We start from the raw sequence: 16,670 nt of genomic DNA on the forward strand, positions 1-16,670 counted from the left end.
GAATTTCCAAATCAGCTTCATCTAAAACTATCTTGCGTTAACAGGCTGACAGAACCTGTTTCACAGAAAGAACAGAGATGTATCAGTGATAAGCTTAAAACAATATGATGCGCTTAAATTTGCTCAGTCACTGATCATTTACACCAAACTACAGAGCTTGCTAGCAAACCATGTGAAAATAACACCATGTGATCCCCTATTCAACGTTAGAGAAAGGCTCAGCACCTTGCTCTTCTTAATCAAATATACTCTTCATCTTTTCACACTTTAAAATGAGTGGCTGAGTGTAAATTCTACATGTTACATAGGTTAAGTAAGTAAAACACGCTGCTTATTGCTAACGTTAGCCATCAGCAACTGGATGCTGCGTTGTCATATAACTTTATATGTAATATTAGAAGCAAACTAAACATAACGTTACCTGTCCTGCACAACGCAACCCTGGAGTTTTGAAACTTATCTGGGGTCAGTGATGGCTGATGTGTTTTATAATATAACGTAAATGCTAATGTTAGATAGTATTGACTGGCAACAAACAAGGAAGTTAATACTGAGGGTCAGGCAACGTTAGGCTACAGTAGGCTAACTATTAGCATGTTACGCGAGCAGTTACATCAGTCGGAGGCCTCCACGTGGGGAAGACAGACAGGACGCTCAGCCAATCTTTGCATTCGGTCCGGAGTTTTCTTAGAACCATATGAGAATGGTACAATTATGAGTTTTTATCTCTGGTGGAGTTCACTTACTTTTTAGTGTGCCATCAGCTTTTTAATAGCATTTTAACCTAAACAAAGAAAAGTGTAAAATTTCCAGAAAGGTAAGTGTCCCTTTAACCTTACTTAGAAGATTTAAAACAAAATGAGACAATCTAACTTTTGTTAAAAGTCAAGCAAGTGACAGTTACAGGATAATGCAAAAACATAAATGTCATCAAATGTCCGCTAACATTAGCCAACGTTAGCTACCATAAGCTGCATATATAGAGTGCTCTAGGAATGAGTCCTAAAACCTGGAAATTTGCATTTTAGCACTTCTGGTTTCTTTGTCTCAAAGTCAATGGGTTTTTTAAATAGGTATTCGGTTAGATACCTGAAATAAGGTCTGTGGTTAACACAAGCTTAAGAGACTGTCAAGTTTTGCTATGTGGCATAAAATACGTCACTTAATACCCCACTCTTAAATTTTAAAGGCATTATGTGTCTTAAAAAAGGCCGTTGCTAACAAGTGGCTAAACGAGACTACAGAATATCATCAGGCTGAACACAACCTCATTGTGGTAGGGATGTTAAGTCATTGCGATTGCATTAAAACATCAAATTTCATAAAAATGATCTTCATTCATTGAGATTATCTTGCTAAACAAAACATGTAAGTATCTTAAATGTTTGTTTGCCACAGAGCTTATTTTCTGCAGTAATCCAGAGGAAAAATCACATAGGCTTTTTAATGAGGTAACCAGGGCAACGCCAGCTTCCACATCGGCCTACAATATAACCTCATCCCTGGAGCACTGTATAGCAGAGATGTTGAGCCCCTATAGACCAAATCCCAGTGTTGATTTACAATAACTTCCTGCTCCACTGCCTTAATTAGTTCATTTTTAGCCACCTTAAAAAAGGCACAAAAAAAATCAATATCACTTTAAGTGTACACTGTATTTAGAATATTTTCACTGCTTTACCTTGCTGTCAGACAGCCTTTTCTAACAGGTTACTGAAGCTGTTATATCAAAGCCACCAGACTTCGCTAACAAAAAATGGTAATTTTACTTTACAGAACATAGAGTTTCTGGTGTACTGCAGCCTCGAGTGGTTAGTGTGTAAGGTAAAGTTGAACAAATATATCTATATACATATATATATATATATATATATATATATATATATATATATATATATATATATATATATATATATGTAGATAATAATCACAGAAATACAGATATCTTTAAGGTGGCCAAAATAAAGGTTTTGCTGCAGCCCTGGCCACAGCAGAGCATCCTTTAGCTTCTGTGCCAGTAGATTTGGTTTATCAAAGATGATAGCAAGGCAACAAAGTACATAAAGTAATCACAAGAGAAACGTCAGACAGGTCAGACCACATGTTTACCTGTGTATCTTTAAAATACTTATGGCTGAAAATGACAACAGAAATCAACAAATTTGTAGACTTTTCACATCTCCACCACTGTGATTAATTACCAGTTTTATACCCGGAAGTGACTGCTGTTGTTAAGGCAACATTACAGTGAGTTGGTTTATTCTACCAGTTGGCTACTTCGATCACCTGAAAAAGCCTCATATGTGTTCTCTGTTCTCTGCAGGTGACCTTTCTTTGCAGTTGTGGATCCCAAACTCTGGAAAAGCCTTATTTCATCAGAAGTGCTGAAATTTTTCTTTTTCTTTAAGCATCTGCTGAAAACCCATTTTTTATAGGTTGTCCTTTTTATAAATTCGCTCTTTGTGCCAGTATTTTTGTTTATTTTGGTAATGTAACTTTTGAATATGTATTGTGTATGTACTATGCATGTATGTGCATATCTATGTGTTAAGCTTTGTAACTTTATGTTTTATAAAGAGCTATATTAATAAATGTATCATTATCATTATTATTATTATTACTGGTCATACTAGACTAAGTCAGGCTGTAGCAGCAAACCCCCAGAGTGTATTGAGCTGAGCACGGCTGTGTTTTATTGGGTTTTGTACAGAACTAGAATTTCGATGCAGGATGAATTCAGGTTAAGAGCTTTCCATAGATAACCCATAGAATTCTGACACACTGTACAATAAACATTTATCAAACCAGAATCTGTTGTACCTATCCAATCAGAGCATCAATATCATGCCTGCATATTGAGCAAACATATCTGTTAAAACACTTCCACTACTGACCAAATGCCTCCAGTCTCAGAGCACACTGGTACATGTAGGCTAAGCTCTCCTCACCTGTCAACATATCACTGCTGAGCAGTAATAACATGTCACTTCATCAACATGTCAGAAGCACAGAAATTTCATTCTGGACTTCACAAGAATGAAAACAGACGAAACAAGGGAAAAATCACATCTATCCTCCTTTTAGACAGACAGGGTGAAAAGTCAAGGATTTTTTTTTTTCAAAGATAAGACACCTGTGCCTCCATACATTGTTCAACACTACCTCCACACACTACCACACACACACACACACACACATCCACTCTCTTTTCTTTTGTAGCTCTGCAAGTTCCCACCGGACTTTGTTCTTCCATGCTTAAAGGCAAGGAGGTCCTTTATCTGATGTAAAAATTAGCTCTCTCTGCAGAGCTAGAGCTGCTGTGGTGTTAAAATGCACTCAGCAGTGCTGAGTATCTCCCACTATGATAAGGAAACATTTGTACAATGGGGGAGCCTGAAGCTGAGGCCGACATCCTCCACATACACACTCTGCATGGGGCTGGTTGTATTAACAACATGTTCAACATAAATGTTGTCATAGCCATAGGGAGGGAAGACTGGCACACAAAAAAAGAACAGAGAACCTTTTTTCCCCAGCATGAAGCATTATCTGGGAGAACAGTGGAAGGTAAATGGTTTTACGACTAAAGACTGCATATTCCAAAAGGCATGGATATCCCCTGAGCCTGGAGGAAGCAAAGAGTCTACCATAAAACGGATGGGAAGAGAGAAGAGTGAAATTTGACAGGTGGGTTTGCAGGGCAGTCTCCAAGCGTGACACTTCGTTTTCTGCATGGCTGAGGGACAATGATGAACCGCAGATTAGGATGAATGAGAAGGTGCTGAGAAATCTGTCTGCCACGCTTCAAAGGCCGATGCTCTGTCAAGGCTGTTGAACACACATTCCTATTTTACTCACAGAAAATGCAATCCATATCTCATACACGGGTGTAATTACATCGCACTTAGTCATGCAAAATAAATGCCCTTGAAATGATTTCTGCGGAAAATTGGATGGACAAAAGAAAAAAAACAAATTCCTTTGTTGCATAAAGCATGGGCTGCACACATGATGTTTTGTGTCATGGCACTGTTCCCCACATCTGGAAGCAGTCAAAAAAGCACAGAAGAGGTACAAAAGGATTGAATTCATTACTGGCGGCAGAGTGAGCACATGAGGAGCCCTTTGCCTACAAAGCACTAAAGCCAACCCTTTTAAATCATGGAAGGAGAGAAAAAAGCAGCACCTTTGAAGATAATGTCAAAGAAAAATGTACATGTACAGAGTGAAGAGCAAGAGTACAAACTACACCAAAGAACACCTTGAAGGCATTTAATTAATCAGCATATAACTAGGTCATATGGTGGACTTGTATCCAACATGTTCACTTTGGTTTGAACCAGTGGGTATCAAGACCATTAAACTGAACATATTCCCATCATGCCCCTTCCTCTGTAGGGAGGTAGAAAAGATGTCAGCTTCTCAAAACAAGCCCAAAATATAAGCTCATGTGACAAAGGAACCTCAAGATACTTCTTAAGACAGATCCATAACTGGATTCAGGGCTTTATTCAGCAAGTTTCCAAGACAGTGCAAAGCATAGAAAACTCAGCAAATCTGTGATTTTTGGCCAAAAATAGTTGTTGATGTAGTCACAGCCGGCTGATCCAAACTTCTATGGGAACCAGATGATCTGTTGTCATTCCTTTAGCATTATGGAATGATTTACAATCATCAAGATGTCCAGCTGAGTTGCCTAAACCAAATACTATCCCTCGATATATGCCGGTCCAACTCTGAACTTTATATGCACGTTTTGGAAGTGATGTACTTTCATATTACTGAAATAAGTACTGTTCTAAAATTACTGCTTTGCACTTGTATGCCTCCACCAACCAGTCAAGTTGTAGTTTACATCCATGTCTTTCCAGACTCGTATGTCTTGAAGACTTAAAAGAAATGTATACAATCCATACAAGATACAAGATCTAGGCTATAAAATCACCATAGTCTCAAGGTGGGCACCCAAATATACCAATTCAGTATATGAACAAATGTCTCCCCATCTGAGTTATGGTGTTGAATAATGGCCAGAAAAATGTTTTTACAGTTATAATGTCACAGTGACTTTGACCTTTGACCTTCTGGATATAAGTTGCCATCACTTTATCATATAATTTATTAGACATTTGTGTTAAATTGTGTCATATTAGATTAGCATAAGAATTCTTGAGTTATGGCCAAAAACATGCTTTGTGAGGTCACAGTGACCTTGACCTTAGACTCCCAAATTCTAATCAGTTCACTGTTTTGCCCAAGTGGGCATTTGTGTTGAATTTAAAGAAATTCCCACGAGGCTTTCCTGAGATATCGTGTTTATGAGAACAGGACAGACTCAAGGTCACAGTGACTTTGATTGTTGACAACCAAAATTTAATCGATCCATCATTGAGTCCAAGTGGACGTTGGTGCCAGTGTTCTTAAGATATGACAACAAGAAAAACAGACAACCCAAAAAAACATGTGTCCGTCCACGGCTGTCGCCAACACTGAGGCATAAAAATCATAGATCTCAAAAGGTCAAGCCCAGTCAGTCATTCATAAAATAACGTATTGAACATTACTAGGGGTATAACATATACATTCTCATCCCCAAATATTTGGTTAAAGGCATGAGGTGTGATAAACACAATAATTGTCACATTGGCCTATACAGTTAGGCAACAACAATTTAGCATAAGCCGAATATGTTATTCTGAGTTCCACTGAGAAATCTTGGGCAGTGAGACAGTTGTTGTCTGTCAGCCAAACCAGTGATTTCAAAGTGAGATCTGTGGCACTCTGCAAGGGCGGCCATGAAGTTTTTAGATTCATTAATTTCAATTAGCATAACACAATTTTTTTTAAAAGGCTTTGACTCGAGTTAAACAAATAACATTTACATTTTTAAGTCTAAAATAGTTCATATATTAGCGTCTGTTCTAATCTAACGAACTGTATATTATTTATAATAATCTGAATATGTGTTTCATGTTTTTATGTGTGCACTAAGAGTGAAACACTTCACTTTCTCTTGATTTGTTTGTGTATGATCCGAAATGCACTTTAAAGCAGTCTTGTTCTGTTGATTTGCTTTTGATATTCTGTTTAAGTACAGTGTTACTTGCAGCTAATTGGAGTGATGTTAGTTTCATTGTTCTTTTACATTTTTCTTCTACATCTCTCTTATGTTGTTTTTCACATAACTAAAGGCCTTTGCACACAGAGTCCATATTTTCTGTCTGAGATTGTCACACGTTTAAAAATAAATACGACCTCTCGTTGTGTCAGTCACATTCACACGCAGACTCTGAAACTTTTGTCCGTCACTAAAGTTTTTGGAACAGGTTCCGTTTTCTGTGCTTTTTTCTGCATCAGTCAAAAGCCTTCAGAGAGTTGTCTGACCAAGACACATCGAAGAAAGTGTGGTGTAAGCTGCGGGACACATACATTCGCAACAAGAGAGAGGGGCATACAGGGCAGAAGTGGACAGGGAGCCAGAGCGAAAAGGAAATTGAAATACATGGAAGCAATGTCCTTTTTGAAAGAGAAGGTAATATTAGCCTATACAAATATGCACAACAACAATGATGATGCTTACAGCAGAGTTCAATTTAATTGCCACACAGTATCATTTCATAACTCCATACGGAAGAAAGGTAGAACAACCATGACACAGGGAGGTAACTCCAGAGGAGAGAGTGAAGGAATGAATGTGCGTTTCCATTTTCCCTCGTATTGCGAATTTTTGCAATGAATGGAACAATACTTGGTAGACTTGGTATGCAAATGCCTTAAGAATACAGAAATATATATATATATATATATATATATATATATATGTCAAATTATTCCAAGGGACATACATGAGGGGATCTCAGGTATAGGGTTGTCAAGATACTCAAACTTTAACCTTCGATACAATAAATACAATACTCGTTACCTCTTTTCAGACTGCCAATAGTCCTAGGCACGGAAGGTACAGGTACAGAAAAAGTCCCTGATGATACGCCTCTAGTCATGTCTTGGGTTTGTTGCTGGAGAGAATTCTGGTCCAGCCACAGGTTGAGGACCAGTTGATTTTCATCCTTGCATCCTTGGGATGAAAATCTATATAGATCTGTTGTTTTTACAGTTTTGGTACTTTAGATTCTAATGAGTCTTTCATGGTATATTTAACAGAGATCGTATAGTTTTAAACATGTGGTATCAAAAAAATATCAATATTTTTGACAATCTTACCCCTGTATCTTTTAAGGGGTCCTACGCCTAAAAAAAACAGCTGAGAGCCTCTCAGTTAAACCATGCTTGTTAGGTTAGCCACAGGATGTATAGCTCGTATGGAGTGTCTTTTGCATGGCAAACACAAAGACAAACTAGAGCTGGTCAGTCAAGTGAGCCTGTACATCAAATTGCGTCACTGCGGGAAATTTTTGCGCCCAGTACATGAGGATATGTCCTATTTTCCAGTGCAGGGTGGATGCTGAGTGTTTACCACATTGGCTTCCCAGATCACCACATTCAGCTAATCAATTAATCAACTAAATGTTTCCTCCTTTGCTGGATCAGTTACTGTCAGGAAAAGGTTATCTTCCAGGAAAATTTGGGATGTTTTCAAGATGATCTGTGACATTCTAAGCTTTGACTTACAAATCCTTCTCCTTACAAATTATTTTACCCGATGCAAGTCTTTCTATCTTTCTAGTTTCTCCTTCAACACCCTCTTATGATTCATTCACTAGTAAATTAAAAGTGTGTTTGCCAGTCACACAGGCAAATTTAACTGCCCCTGATGGTTTTCACACAAGCACCCCCTCCAACCACGTCAGGCTACACTAGCAGGCAGGGATGATTTCAAAACACTCCTGGCAGAGAGAATGTTCAGTGATGCAAAATGACATTTTTATAGCTATGCATAATGCCACAGTGAGAGAGTGTCTTCTTCACTGTGAGGAGAGCTGGTGAACTATATTTGAAGTGACAGGGCAAGGGATTTGTTTCAACACAAAGTATCAACACCCATCTAATCCTGTAGATACAGGCCTTAATTCAAAGTAACAAAGCAGATAGAGGGGTTACGTCTTTATTATTCTGCATTTGTAACATATACTGAGGGTAATAAAGAAATCACAGTGATGGAAACTGTAACTGTAACTTATAGGTTGTGTTTCTAAGGCGATGCCTATAGGTCTGCGACAATAGACTGTAAAAATGATGGATGTGGTCACCATGATGTCACACTGGTTTGCCGACTGCCGAGGCTGTCATTTTGGCCATCACCATCTTGGTTTTTTGGAGCCAGAAGTGACCGTATTTGGAAAAGAGGCTGGAACTAAATCATGAGCCCTTTTTACACAGAGACCAGCTTATTGAGCTGCTATGAAGTCCCTTTTTATACCGCCTTTAAATTTTTACACAGAACCAAATGACTGAGGGATCATGCCGCTCCAGCGTGTGATTTTACACAGCATGCTGGCATCGCAAATCAAAGGAGGCGTGACATCTAAGACAACAGAGTCTGCCTCGAGTGTGACATATAACATATGCATCGGCTGTGCTTTATAAATTACAACAATGATTGCATTACCACGGCAATAACAGTCATTTACCACCTCTGTTATATGGCGGCTGATCTCGTCCTCTGCTTGGAGGGTAAGAAGCTCCTGGACCTCATTGTTTACCCAAACTGTGGACATTTTCAGCTGCTGTTTTTCTTCTTGAGTTAGCTGCTGACTGCCAATAGCTACTTTTTAAATCTCCCATGATGGGTTACATGCATAACACATCACCAGAACGTCACACCCATTCTGCCCATGATCCCATCCTGCTGGCTGTTCCGTTTAGAGGCCGTTTTGGTGCCGTTACATCAGTTCCCATCTCAGACGCAATACAACTCTGTCCTCCCATTCCGGGATTGTACCTTTTATTCAGAATGGTGAGGAAGAATAATGGCATGAAATCCCCGCCTTGAAGAGGCAGTGTAGAAGGGGCTATAGACTGTACACACAACGTGTCACTCAAAGCCGTCTTGCCCTTAATTATGTGTAACTTCAAGCCTTAGTCAAATGTAAACGGGTGAGTTATATAAAAATGTACCCCCGTTCAGTTATCATGAAGAGGGTAATTAGACAGACTTGCTTTGGATTTAGCCTCCAGTGGTTATTCAAGGAACTGCAGTTTGTAGCACCTCCACATTGGCTTCATTTTTCAGCCCCAGTGGCTGCCGCTTGGCTGCAACCAACAACTGTTTTCAATATTAATTAATATGTTAATATTGTTTTGATCAATCGATTATTGGTTGAGTGTAGAAAACGTTAGAAAGTGGTGCCTTTCCCAGAGCCGAGGGGACATCTTCAAACTGATCAGAGTTGTCTAAACCCAAAGACATTCAATTTAAAAACAACAGGAAACAGAGAAAAGCAGCAAAATCTCACAATTGAAAATCTGGAAATGGCGAATATTTGGTGTTTTTACAAAATTATTAACGGACTTTATATATTTTCACTAATTGATTTATCATCTGAAGATGTTTGTGTTATCATCTGAAGGGCTATCTGCGTTTGTACCCCACAACCTATGCCAGTGACAATTTACAGCCTGTGGGCTAAATCTAATCTCAATAGGATGCTGAGTGGTCAGCAGACCACTTTCTTATTCACAATGAAAATAAACTGATTCACAATGGGATTTTATTTTGTCCTCTGAATGTTAATAAGGTGACAGAGTGCATAAAAAAACTTCAAAATACAGTTTCTAAAAAGGTGCCTGGGAATGATCCCCCAGACCCCTTGACAGAGGTCCAAGATAAACCCCAAGTCCTCAAATCCTAGAAGAACACCTGCAAACACCTGATCTGTGTGGGGCTGCTGTGCAGGATTTCCATAGTTTATTATTTTATCTGCTAAATACTACTACTACTTTGTTTATTAACTGACCACTGGCCTTCTGTCATTTTGCAAAAGTGGCCCTTGAGCAGAGCAAGTTTAGTATCCTATGGTATATGTATGGTGTCTGGGGAGCAAATGGATCTCTCTCTATTTTTGGCCACAGGAAGTAGTGTGATGTGTCAAGAGGAAATGATATGATTAGGAAAAACCGGGATGTTTGTCTATTAGGCATGCTGCACAGGAAATCTGGCCACCGCTCAGATTTACAGATGAAGAGAGTGTCGAACAACACAAGGCAAAGATACACAGCCACAGTCTATAATACAATCTGCTTGATGTGTAAGTCAATGGGAATTATAGAGGTGACAATGGACAACCCTTAAATCAATTATTCATCCCTCTGTGTATACTTATTATCCCTGTGATCCACATTAACAGAGCATGACTATTGTACCTAGGCTTGTATGTGTGTTACTAGAAAACTACACCCCATCATTCAGACTCCTCTGGCTTTTATCTCTCTGCCTCTCTGCATCCATCTGATTGACTCATGCTATTAAACAGAAGAAAGTTTTTTGGAGGCTTTGGCCAGATGCTCAGTGTGTTTCCCTAATCGCAGCAGTCAGTCTTGAGCACTTTCCAAACCTGGTAGTGTTGTTTTTTTCTTTTACAGCCACCGGTGACCCCTTCCACCCCATCTCCCTTATCAGTGCTGAGCACACATGGAGGAGTGTGGTTTCTGGGAGGACGCAAAGGTCCTTTCTCAATGTAACGCCTTGATGGCTTTTATCTACCGAACAGTGTCCCAAACCTGCAGTCCGGCTTTAGAGTAGAATACATATTATTGGCTGCCGGCAGAGCGGGTATCTCCACGACCACGTCGTGGCTATTATGGCATTGCTGGCATTCAGCCCGGGAGGAAACGTAAGGGATGTGTGAGGCTGAAATTAGAAAGCCGGGAGACGTAATAAAAAAGCTCCCATCCTTGAACAGAAATAGCAACTGACAAACTCAGCCTTTTGTCTTCAATTTGAGAGATGGTGACTTAATCAGATCATCTGCCAGGGTGCAGCCTCTCTTTAACTATCCAGAGAGGAAAATCACACCTGACAGACTCTCCACTCCCACGCAGAATGTTTGGCAGACTTTGATGGTCAACAGGATGGGTTTCCGTTTTCTGTCATTTCCAGTAATATCTCACCAGTGTTGCTGTGCAACTATTGTAACAGGTCACCAAAACCAGTCTGTGCTCATTCATATTCCTTATTAAATGCATTATATGTCTCTCAAGGTGACCTTTACCACTTTAAAGCAGCAGAGGACTGGATTAAAGGCCTAAAACCCCCAAGGGTCAAATGATGAAAATTTAGAGGTCAGATAATGATTTATCATTCTGCTGTGCTATTGTCTGATGTTCTCTCTGCAAACACTGCCAATATTTCCACCTAATCTCATTAGTCACACTCTCTACTCACATTTCAGCCAGACATCTGAGCAGCCCCTGATTACAACAGCGTGACTCACAGTCCAATAAATAAAGGGGAAATGATGGACATAAAACGCAGCCAAGCAGCAGATAAACCCATATGCATGTTAGAAGTGTCCCTTGACAGATCAGGCTATTGTGAAGCCAGCGTCCTTGAGCACAATGTAGGCTGTTTGATGGAGGGAGCACGTCTGCTCCAGAGCATGATTAAACGCTGACACGCTCACTCTTTAACTTCCTGACGACAGGAAAGATGGGATTCAGCAGCACCAACTAGTTAATGATGCTTTTGTGCGCGCACAAACGGACGCAGACGTGGAGGGAGAGGGATCATCAAGGCTGCAAATCGACAGAGGAGAGAAAAACACACACACACACACACACACAAACTCCCCTCACCTCTTTGCATTCACGCTGGCTCTTCTATTGATCGCTTTCCCCTCTTTCCGTCCCTTGAGGGTCTCTCCCGCACGCCCGCCGGATCCAGCGGATGATTTCTTCGCAAACTTTGCTGCAACATCGCGTCTGGGCTCAGAGGGCAGCCGGGAAGAGTTGCTGTCCTCCTCCTTTACAACTTCTTTCAACAGCGGATCGTCCGCGGCGTTGCCCCCCAAAAAGTACAAAAGTAGGAAAACTCCGAAACACACGGCGATCACAACTACTTTGCAGTGGATCCGCATGGTGAGAGCGACTTGTTGCGGCTGGCAGAGGCAGACGGGACTCCGCTCATGTCTGCGGCGGAGGGAGAGCAGCCCGAGTTGACATTTTGTTACCGCTCCCCGCTCGCATTTTTCTGCGGATGATGATGGAGAGGGCAGAGGAGCTCCTCAACGTCCATGGAGGATTGCACAGCAGAGGCGGGGCTTCGCCACCATTACCGTAACCATGGTAGAATTACCGCACTATTATATTGCAATTACCTTCTCAGGGTTGAAATGTGTCTGTAGTAAGACAGGTACTAATGCATTATCTACTTTTTTTATCTTTGGCACAGGAAAAAAACACCTTTACATTACTTTACATTGTAGTTTCATCTTGATATAGTTTATCTCTAAAAACAATTGAAATATTAACACCATCAGGGCCATAATCACCTTAATATTGAAGGGACATTCAACCTATATCAGGGGTGTCCAAACTTTTGGAGTTGGGGGCCAGCTGCTACATATAAAGAAAAAAAAATACATACAACTAGCAAGGACCACACCACAACAATGTGTCTTTTAACTGTTTAATTGTAATTCAGGAGGTGTTAGTTGTTAAGGGATGGTGAATGGCTTTAAGTGGAGGTGAAGGTGGAAAAAGGTGGATGTCCTTTGTTAGGTTGGTCTGGGAGGATGAACTGGAGATCAGGCAGAGGGAGACTCAGTGTGAGGGTTCTGTCTCAGGCATTTCTCTACCCTAGCTGATTACAGGCCCCCCAGATGGTACCTAGAATGAGACATGGGAGAGGTATGCACCAGACTGAATAAAGAGAGATGATGGGAGAAGGGAAGAGAGGATGAAGGAATGTTGGTAGGGATGAAGTAGGGAGGATGATGGATGAAGGGAAGGGAAATGGAGAGTGTGTCGAGAAATTTGAGACAAACAGAGCAGGATGGGTTGACTACGTATAAAAGTTTCTTTATGCATCAACATGCGCGCAGTTGCTGTGTGCCTGTCATAGTTCTGCGTCCTGTTGGTCTATGTCGCTATGCAATTCCCCGCCAAAGAGCTTGGGGGCGCAGTGTTCTTTCATATACCTACCTAGACTCTGTGACATCTATGGTCGTTGCTCGTTCATTGTTTGTTAATCTTCCGGTTTGCTCTAGTCACAGTGAAGATGGCGACCGAGAGAGAAAGCCTGTTGCTGGAGCTCGAAATGATCGACATTGAACACCAAATGCTCTTATTATTACATCCATCCTTTAATCAAAACTCAAAACACAAACGATCACAATGGAGACTTTTGAAAATGGCGGTGTTGTGGTACTACAGCAGGAAGTGAAACCTTGCGAAATGCCGGAAATTATGTAGTTTGAAGGACCAATCAAGTCTTTGTATCTACATGTGCGTGTTCATTTTCCTTGTTATTGGTCTCCAAAGTGATCATGGTTCTGTCCCTCATTGCAGGAGTAAAATCGGATCGGCACACACATGAATGCTGTCACTAACATCATGTCCTTTCCTTTTTTTATAGTTTACTTGACTGAGGGCACACGCTCTGACCTCATGATGACATATTACACTATGGCATTTTTAATGACTTTTTGTGACATCCTATACTATGACTTTTTTAAAAAACTTTTTGGACATACTATTGGACAATGACTTTTTTTCTGACTTCTTTTGACATACTAATACTTTACAATCAACAGTGATATGGTCTACACGACACTCATATTACATTCTGGTTTTCCACTTTTTTGATACATTTGAAAGTGATGAAATAGAAAGACAGTAAACTGACACTGATCGCACCAATCCACAGCAGTTGAGCAACAGCTTCTGCTGGAGAATGGCAATACTGTTTGCATAAACCACAAACAGATCTGCAATACACTGTAATACTAGAACAAGAATAATAATGACAGTTTGTTAAGTTTATTTATGATTATACCTTCATTAGTTTATGATTAGCAAATGCTTTTCAAACTGTCTAGCCATACGTTTTTGTAAGCAATGTTCATACAAATACACTAAAATCAGTTTTCATTAATAACAAAACAGTTGTCATCATATTAAGCTTTGAAATTGACTGTAATCTCACAACAACTATTAATTTGTTCATCCGGATTATCACCAAACAATATTTATTCAAACCACACTTATCTGCTGAAATATTTATAGAATGAGCGAACAGTAGGACATAAAGACCTGCAGTTATGCTGACTTAATACATCACATTCCTCCATCTGATAAGTGGTAAGTTATTGTGTGATCTTTCTCTGCACAACCTACATAAAACTCTCTGGGATAAACTCTCACTTTGAATGCATCACAAGCACCTTTCTTGTCTTTCCAAAGGGTATGTTGAGGCTATTTCTTTAGTTTGTCAAAGAAAGTTTTGTTCTGTTTGGTTTGTTTGTGTTATTTTGTTTTTGTTTTTAGTTTTTTAGCACTTTGAAAATGATGCATTAAAGTGACAGCTCACTCCCAAATCATAATTACATGTTTTTCCTGTCACCTGTAGTGCTTCTTATCAACCTAGATTGTTTTGGTGTGAGTTGCTGAGTGTTGGAGATATTGGCCATAGAGATGTCTGCCTTCTCTCCAGTATAATGGAACCAGATGGCACTCAGCTTGCGGTGCTCAAACTGCCATAAAAAATAAAAAAATAAAAAAAATAAACATTTGAAAAACTCAAATGCAATGTCTCTTTCCAGAAATCATACCCTGGTTACACAAGATAATCCACAGAACTTGTTGCGAGCAGTTTCATGTAGGAACTATTTTCTCTTTTCAACAAGCTACAGCCACCACTGTGCAGAAGGAAGCATGCATGTACTCATGAGAGGCTTGTGCTCGTGACAGTAAGAGATGTAAACATTATTATTAGTAGATTCATGCCACCTTCTGCGTGGTGATATGGATTGACGTTGTCGTTCAGTAGGAAGGAAACAGTCGTTACGTGAAACTGCTCACAGCAAGGTTTGTGTGGCTTGTTTACGTGACAATGCCTCAGGCTTTGTCGCATCATGGCAACGTGAAACGACAAAAACTGCAGTTCCTCAAATGGCCACTTGAGGTTGGCTCTAAGAGTGAGTCAATCCCCCTCAGTAAAATGACTAACTTTACAGCAGAAATAAACATGGTCACAGCCTGGTAAAAAAAAACAAAAACAGTTTTGGTCTCTATAGCTAATTTCAACATTCATGGAAACTGCATAAGGGTGAATGTTTGTATAACTTACCCATTGAAATAAAGGCTTGAAGTTACACAAAAGAGGATACACGAGAGCAGCCTTTATGGAAGTCTTTTATCGGTTGACACGCCCCCTGATTGGATATCAGGTATTGATTTCAGGCTGCAGCTGTTTGCACTGATCTTATACATTACTGGAGTTTCATACCAGAGTGAGGACAGATCAGTGATTAAACTCTCAAGTTTTATGTTTTCTTTGTTTTCTGATTTACCATCTAGTTAAACATCTGAACAAGAAAAGGATTGCAAACACCTTCTTTCATTTATTATTCATTTTTCTTTCTACCACCTGTTATCTTCCCTTTTTAACATTATGAAAACAAGGTCAGAGAGATTAGGGGAGTCTGACTGTCAGCAAAGAAACACTTTTCACTCAGTTATTATCATTTCCATTTAGTCACATGCGATGCTGATAATTCCTGAGCGTCAGGTTTGATGTGTTGCAGAATTGATTTTATCCCTGAAACATTTAGCCTAACAAATTATTCCAGTGTTCAAAAGACACATAATCATATTCTGGGCTATTAAGCATAATAATCTGAATATCAATAAATAGCCTGCAGATCCAAATAATGAATAGCCTAAACATAAATGCATGTGCCTCTGAGCAGAACACACTACAGCATAAATACAGAGTGCAGGTTGTTATTGATGTGTAGGTGTTTGTAAAACAGAGAGAAGTGAGCAGTGATAACTGTGTGCCTTTATTAGTATTAGCTCAGTGCACGTGTGCAGACACAAACAGCCGTTGAGCCGGTTCACAGCTGATCCTTGTGTCTCTCCATGCATCCCAAGTGGAAGGGACTAGGACGCAAGACAAAGATGCAAGTGAAGGAAACATGGATGCAAATTTATGAGTCAGAGCCACCCATCGCTCCTCCACAGTTCCACCTATCTAGGCGTCAAGGTTGCTATGTCCATTATTTTTATACAGTGAGCCATAACTTCTGGAAAGAGACATTACTGTTGTTCAAATGTTTATTTTTGGCAGTTTGAGCACCACAAGCCAAGTGCCATCTAGTTCCATTATGTTCAACAGAGGGCAGACATCTCTGCCAATATCTCAACACTCAGTGACAGTCATGCCAAAATAATTTAGATTTACAAATGCTAAACTAAAATTGAGAGGAAAAATACGTATTTTTGACTGGGGGGGGTGAACTGTCACTTTAACTTGTGAAAGTTAAAAAACTAATTGGCATCATAGCTTTGTCCACCTGTCACCTCCTCATCTCATCTGTATGAGTCCCTGGACCTCAGCTTGGGAAAAAAATGTGTGCCACTTCTCTAAAAGCATTTGGTTTAACTACTTTTTACACATCCTGATATTGCATTGATCATAAACGTACACTATCTGTCATTTAGGACACTGTTAAATTTGCCAGAACATTTTTTACTGCCAGTTTATACCGTGC

The 16,670-nt window shown here is 39.9% G+C and overlaps 1 protein-coding gene across 1 annotated transcript in view; it reads right to left on the reverse strand.

Annotated features, from left to right (window-relative positions):
* Positions 1-12,220, reverse strand: part of gxylt2 (glucoside xylosyltransferase 2) — a 33,982-nt gene extending 21,762 nt beyond the window's left edge. The window contains exon 1 of the mRNA XM_049588327.1: positions 11,752-12,220. Coding sequence (XP_049444284.1) covers positions 11,752-12,032 — 281 coding nt within the window. The 5' untranslated portion in view covers positions 12,033-12,220. The remainder of the gene's footprint in view (positions 1-11,751) is intronic.
* Positions 12,221-16,670: the final 4,450 nt, after the last annotated feature.

Source organism: Epinephelus fuscoguttatus, linkage group LG1, assembly GCF_011397635.1.
Source record: "Epinephelus fuscoguttatus linkage group LG1, E.fuscoguttatus.final_Chr_v1".
In the NCBI taxonomy this organism is placed as follows: Eukaryota; Metazoa; Chordata; class Actinopteri; order Perciformes; family Serranidae; genus Epinephelus; species Epinephelus fuscoguttatus.